The 7,437-nt window shown below is 40.6% G+C and overlaps 1 protein-coding gene across 1 annotated transcript in view; it reads left to right on the forward strand.

Annotated features, from left to right (window-relative positions):
• XPOT (exportin for tRNA) overlaps positions 1-7,437 on the forward strand; it is a 46,876-nt gene continuing 39,439 nt past the window's right edge. Inside the window, 2 exon segments of the mRNA XM_023518413.1 lie at positions 1-1,025; positions 6,837-6,919. Of these exon segments, the coding sequence (XP_023374181.1) occupies positions 966-1,025; positions 6,837-6,919 (143 nt within the window). The 5' untranslated portion in view covers positions 1-965.

Consider the following 7,437-nt stretch of genomic DNA (forward strand, 5'->3'; position numbering starts at 1 on the left):
TAAAAAAATAAAAAATAAATGTTATTTTCATGCCATAATCAAGTTTGCTCCATGTTTGCTTAAATAAATTCTCATTCTCTCAAAAACTAGGCTGCATTTTGGGGGCTAATCATGTTCTTTTTTGAGATTGTTAGAGCCTACATTGTGAAGAAGTGTACTTTCCAGAAATTTAAGAAAGTTTTTAAGTAAGAGTAGTCAGTATTAAATCATTTGTGATTTTTGTATATACTATTAAATTTTCAAAAACACATTTCTAGAAATGGCTGCCAAGAGATACGATCTGTAAAAGATAAAAGTGGTCTATTGTGCAGAAGCTCAATGGCTGGTTTTTGTTCTGTTCCTTCCTCTTTGATCTGACTTCTCTTGCTTCACTTTGTAAACACTCCAGTACGGATATTCAAGTCTGAGATCAGCTGTTCTAAATTTTTTTTTAAACTTGTGATCTTGGTATCTGACTAGAAGTCGGCAAAATTTTAAAGTTGTTACAATGAGATAATCTGGATTCCTCAATTTCTTTTTTACTTAATGTGGTTGCACAATTGCACTTTTAAGTATTGAAGGTGATGCATGAAACACAGCACAAATTAGATGCAGCTACTGTTAAAGTAGAAAATAAATAACTTTGTGTACTTTATTGACAACCCTGAAGATGAAAGTTTGAGAACTTAATGTACACTTCTTCAGGTTTCTGGAAATTAACACATTAGTTGGATACTTAGCAGGGTCCGTTCCTCGAGACTTAAGCTCCTCTAGTTGTACTTAGGATAAGTTTCAAAACAAGTTTTGACATACTTCAGTTTCTTTGCATAATTTTATCCACTTGTTATGGTATTCTGGATAAACATCTGTTCATCAAATTTTGTTTTCTTTCAACTTTATCTTTTGTGTGCAGATGTTTGTGGATTCTTCTGTGGGATCAGAGGGCACACCTGTTACAACCAGAAAACTCCAAGTATAGAGCGAGGATGGATGAACAGGCTCTTTTAGGGCTAAATCCAAATGCTGATTCAGATTTTAGACAGAGGGTAAGTTGGTCTGACGAATCATTTTTTTAAAACATGTTACCAGAGATTTACTTTAAAGGATTTGAATTAAAGCCAATGATCAAAGTCTAATTTGGGTAGAAATAAATAGAGGTGAATTTGAGGTATTTAAATATATTTTGAATACAGAAATAGGGACATAGTATCAGGATTTATTTTTTGTTTAGTTGGCTGAACAAAAATATCAAACTCTCACGTGTTCAAGTCAGGTCTTCATGCAATATCAGTCATTATTTCTAATTATTTAAAAGTTGTGGCTCGTCACTCATAACTCAGTGAGTAGGGTGCCTGCCCAGTACACTGAAGCTGGCGAGACTGAGCCCAGCTGGGGCCTGTTAAACAATAATGACAGTTGCAACCAAAAAATAGCCAGGTGTTGTGGCAGGCACCGGTAGACCCAGCTACTTGGGAGGCTGAGGCAAGAGAATTGCTTAAACCCAAAGAGTTTGAAGTGTCTGCGTGCTGTGATGCTATGGCACTCTACTGAGGGTGACCTAGTAAGACTCTGTTTCATAAAAAATATATATAAAATAGGGCAGCACCTGTGGCTCAAGGAGAGTAGGGCGCCAGCCCCATATACTGGAGGTGGTGAGTTCAAACCCAGCCCTGGCCAAAAACTGCAAAAAGTGTTTGTGAGTTTGTGTGTGTGTATGTGTGTATGTGTATATATATTATATATATATATATAATGAAGGTTGTAATGCAGGGCAGCTCCTATAGCTCAGTGGGTAGGGCGCTGACCTCATACACTGAGGCTGGAGGGTTTGAACCCTGCCCGAGCCAGCTAAACAGCAATGACAATGGCAACCAAAAAAACAGCCAGGCATTGCAGCGTGTGCCTATAGTCCCAGCTACTTGGGAGGCTGAGGTAAGAGAATCGTGTAAACCCAAGAGTTTGAGGTTGCTGTAAGCTGTGACGCCATGGCACTCTACCCAGGGTGACAGCTTGAGACTCTGTCCTTCCCACCCCACCCCCCAGAAAAAGTTGTAATGCAAAGGGTTGTTGGAGGGACTTTCCATAGTAGTGGACATGCTTGGCTTGATCTGCACAAGTCCCTTGTGTTGCCTTGACAACACAGGCTGACATATAAATAAGCAGTTATGATATGCGGTGTCTTAAGTTACATAAAATTACATGGCAGAGAATCCATTAGGAGGTGCAGGGATATCGCTGGGTGAATGTAAACAATGTAGCTATAGCTATAATCAGGCTTATAGCTGAAGGGGAGAAGAATCTGAAGAAGATTCTGAACTATTGGGTAGTGGAAGGAGAGAGCTATTTTCTTTCTACTTCTGATAGTAAAGCCTACTTTTTATAAATTTTATAAACTGTTAAATGATTTTAACAGTTCTATTAAATTTTATAGCAGTTTTCTGCTTTTAAGGAGATATTTTTTAAAGTAGTTAAAAAAAAAAAAACGAATCCCAGGGTAGCTTCTTAACATAGTATCTTGTGCATGTCTCTGCTGTTTAGTAAGTGGCCCTCCAGAGATGGGAGAATAGTAGGTGTGATTCAGGCATCTGGCTAATTACAAGTTAGGACATCTAAAGATATTTACAGTCAGTGTCTTCCCTGTATAAATAGGTATCTTTTTTTCCTTTTGGTTTAAACTACCTGCTTTTAAACATAGTTGAAATGTCAGAGATCTTTATTTTTTTTTGAGACAGGGTCTTCCCCCGTCCTCCCATCCCTGCTGTGGTTCTAGCTCATTGTAGCCTCAAACTTCTGGCCTCCAGTGATCTTCCTGTTCAGGTCTCATAAATTGCTGGGAGTGAACGTGTGCCTTGTGTTGTAGATCTTTACCTCTAGTCTAGCTTGGTATTGCATGCTTGTTGTTCTAAAAGCCTTTGACTATTTAATTACTAGATGATTTTCCCTTTTGGGGGGTGGGGGGGGCGGGCCTGGGGCTGGGTTTGAACCTGCCACCTCCTGCATATGGGGCCTGAGCCCTACTACTTTGAGCCACAGGCGCCGCCCCCCCCCATTATTTTTTAATGTGCCTTTTTGAAATCTTTTGTTCTTTAATTATTAAATTCCACTATCTGACATACTTTTTAAAATGTGTCATGATTTTCTTTTTCAGCAAAATAAAACCAATACTTTTTTTTTTTTAGGCTGGGTTTTTTTTTAAGCTCATGCCTATAATCCTAACACTCTGGAAGGCCGAAGTGGGTGGATTGCTTTAGCTCATGAGTTCAAGACTAGCCTGAGCAAAAGTGAGACCCCTTCTCTACTAAAAATAGAAAAACTGAGGCAAGAGGATCACTTGAGCCTGAGCTGGAGATTGCTGTGATCTGGGACACCAGGGCACTCTCAAAAAAAAAAAATTATTTTTTATTTTATTTTATTTTATTTTATTTTTTTTTTTTGAGATAGAGTCTCACTTTATCACCCTTGGTAGAGTGCTATGGCATCATATCTCACCCCAATCTCAAACTCTTAGCCTTAAGTGATTCTCTTGCCTCAGCCTCCCGAGGAGCTGGGACGATAGGCACCTTCCACAACACGGAGCTATTTTTAATTTTTTGCATTTTTTTTTTTAAATTGAATCATAGCTATCTACATTAATGCAATCATGGGGCAGGCTATTTTTAGAGACGGGATCTTGTTCTGCCTCAGGCTGGTCTCGAGCCCATGAGCTCCACTCCGGCAATCCACCTGCCTCGGCCTCCCAGAGTACTAGGATTATAAGCATGAGCCACTGCGCCTGGCCAATCAGAATTGATTCTACCAGTCACAGGCATATTTTAAGCATTTAGGTCTAGGCATAATTTGATAACCTATTAAGCAAATCTGGGTAACAATTATGATGAAAGAGAATGCAATCTTAAGGAAAAGTAGTCATTTAGTTGTAGTTCAGGAATAGTTGGAACTTGATTCAGTTTTAGGATGAGATACGTGACAGCCAGCCCCAGTTGCAGCCGTCTGGTTCTCTGATATTCACACAGACAGTGAAGGAGCTGAGCTGGCTGTGTTGTCCCTTGGGGGAGTAAACCATAAGAAACTGGTGTATGGGGTAGAAGACCCAGGTAATAGAGCTGGACTGGCTCCTCAGTGTCACAGAAATTTTTTTTTTTTTAATGCTGGTAATGCATAAATCTAGAGTGCAGAGACTTCTGTTAAAAAGTAAAAATTTTTAGGTAACCTCCCCCCTTTTAAAATAGACTCATCTTTGACGTAAAACCTGCTATTATTAAAAGAAAATGCCATGTCAGTGACAATTTTAGCAGCTGAAAGCCCCCCTGTAAGTGAGATAGCAGGGTTAGGGTGGTAATGGAACATGAATGATCACCTTCTCCCTTGTCCCCACCCGGCTCCTGAAGGGTCCCTAAGGGAAACCTCAGGCTTCCCGTACTGTTCAAAAACAACTCGTCAGTATCTCTTTGAGCTTCCTGGGCTATAATTTTCTTAATTTCTAAATATAGCCGTTATTTATTCTGGTCTGTTTTCCAATATCAATAACCAATTCTCTTTTTTTTTTTTTTGTGGTACAGTCTCAATTTGTCACCTTGGGTAGAGTGCTGTGGCATCATAGGTCACAGCAACCTCAGACTTTCGGGCTCAAACAGTTCTCTTGCCTCAGCCTCCCAAATAGCTGAGACTACAGATGCCTACCACAGTAACACCCAGCTATTTTTTGAGACGGGGTCTCACTCTAGCTCAGGCGGTCTCCAACTTGTGAGCTTAGGCAATCCATCTGCCTCAGCTTCCCAGAGTGCTGGGATTATAGGCATGAGCCACCACACCAGCCTAACCAATGCTCTTCTATGGCCTGGGTGCCTTACAGTTCAATTCTAGCACTACCAGGAGTTAGAATCACATTCCAGTATATGGTATAAGAAGTATATTTACGCTTTGTCACTGGATCCCACAAGTTAAGGGCTCAGTTTCACAAAATGGCCCCTACTGGGACATTGGTCAGAAGTCCAGAGCCTCAGTACTTCTGAGGGCTCACTGTAAAACTGGCAGCTCTCACCAGTCCCTTTTCAGTTTCCACAATCTGGTGTAGTAGCTCCCAGAATAGGGAAACAGCTTACCAACTTATTATGAAGGACACAACGCCCTGTGGAAGAGACACCCAGGGCAGGGTGTGCAGGAGGTGCCTAGCTCACGCCCTCTGGGGAGTGCCTCTGTCTCACACCTCATTGTTGGAGAGTTTTTACGGAACTCATTCTTGAGCCCCCCACACACACAGCAGAGGTTGGTGGTTGGAAGTTAACAACCCTCTGTTGTAACTGTTCTTTCTAGTTAGTATCCAGCCTTAACTCCAGACTGTCTAGGGCTCCTACCCCAAGTCTCCTCTTTAGCATAAATCCCCCACGATCCTGAGGAACTTACTATAAATAAAAAAGACAGTCTTCCCATTCAGGAAATTCCAAGGATTTCAAGATCCCCAGGCCAGGACCCAGTGACAAAGTGCAAATATGTTCCTTTCTGTCTCATACTTGAGATACTACTTGGGATCTTGGTCTAGTCACCTTCCTTTGTGCGGTCTTCTGTGAGGGGAAGTAGCCACTGAACCTGCAGTGGGAACTCGCTGCCTTGTGCACACGACTACACGGCAGGGGAAACTGTCATCACAGTGTAAGTGCAGTGGCCTTTGTCTCTGACCCAAAGGAAAAAAATAATTTTCCATCTTGATGCAGTATCTGATTACTTACATACATATACACATACAGCTAGAGCAAGTTAGAGAAAATAATTTTGCTGGTTGCAGTTTACTCTGATACTCTCCATTCTGTTTCATTTTTATTATTGTTCAGGTTTGATAAATTGATTTCATCACCAATGAGACACATCACAGTTTTAAACAATATTGACTAATTGAAATTAGGTTCCGCTAATGCTGAAAGTTCCTCGTGCCTCATGTCCAATTTTGTGTCGGTACTTTAACATCCTCTGGCTGTGTTGACAGTTTATTTGCACTTTTCTTGGCTGCACGGTCTCACAAGTTACTGAGGTTCTTTCCTGTTTATCTGCCACCGGGTTGAACCCTGCTTCTGGTGTAGAGCCTGCTACTGGAGAGGGCGGTGGCTCCTGTGCGCCCAGCAGTCTGCAGAGGCCATGGGGCCCGGCACTGTGTCCCTTCCCCGGTACCCGTGCCCTCCGTTCCCACATGTCTTCTGGTTACAAGGCTCTGAATTCAAAAACAGGGATGCAAAACATTTCCCAAAGCTTTGATCTTTTTAATTATTTCATACTTTCCAAAGTAGAAATTCATACCGTGAAGTTGTGCTTCAGGCTTAATCTTTTTTGAGGGTACTTACATGGTAGAATTAAAGACTTGAAATACTTGCCTTTTCTATGTATTAGTAGATTAAATAATGTGCATTATGTTTTGTCTTTTATAATCACCTCTTCAGTAGCAGATGTGATACCAACTAGGTGTTGTTCATGTACCGTTTTATCATTGCACGTTCCTCAATTTGGCACTTGACAGAGTACTTGTTCTCTCTTTGATTCTGCATAATAACCCAGTGAAGTCTCTAGGGAACTTTGTGTTGTCTCTGCTGAGGAAACAGAGGTTTAAGTATCTGATGGAGTTTGTCTTTCATTTAACCTTTTTTTCCTGGAATGATCCTTAAGTTGCATATATTCAGAAGCTGCATTCAGCATCTCAGCTGCTGTTCTGTTTACTAATTTGTTACTAGTTTGTTACTCCCAGAATAGTTTGTTTAGTATTAATTAACTAAACGGCTCACCTGATATTACCAATAAATATTTGGACATTGAGATTAACTTCTCCAAATGTGTTTTTTTGTTTTGTTCTGTTTTATTTTACAATCCTTCAGGCCCTGGCCTACTTTGAACAGTTAAAGATTTCCCCAGATGCTTGGCAAGTATGTGCAGAAGCTCTAGCCCAGAGGACATACAGGTAATTAAAAACAAAGTTTGTGTAAATTCTTAGAAGAGTTTAAATTTCTGTCAATATAGCACAACTATTAAATTGACCTGTATTTAGAAAATGTATTCACAGAAACATTTTAATGTTTTGTTTCATTTTGGAAAACCATTAAATATACAGTCTATGTGTAGAAATGAGAAAAATAGTAAACCAATAGTTTGATAATTTCAGAACTTTTTTTTTTTAATTGAGACAGTGTCTCACTATGTTGTCCTGGGTAGAGTGCTGTGGCATCACATATCATAGCAACCTCAAATTCTTGGGCTTAAGTGGTTCTCTTGCCTCAGCCCCCCAAGTAGCTGGGACTACAGGTGCCTGCACAATGCTCAACTATTTTTGTTGTTGTTGCAGTTTTCATTGTTGGCCCAGGCTGGACTTGAACCCGCCACCCTCTTGTATGTGGCCAGTGCCCTACCCACTGAGCTACAGGTGCTGAGCCCAGAACTGACTTTTTTTTTTTTTTTTTTGAGACAGAGCCTCAAGCTATC

The sequence above is a fragment of the Otolemur garnettii genome, unplaced genomic scaffold, assembly GCF_000181295.1.
Source record: "Otolemur garnettii isolate 467f Iridium unplaced genomic scaffold, OtoGar3 scaffold00138, whole genome shotgun sequence".
NCBI lineage: Eukaryota > Metazoa > Chordata > Mammalia > Primates > Galagidae > Otolemur > Otolemur garnettii.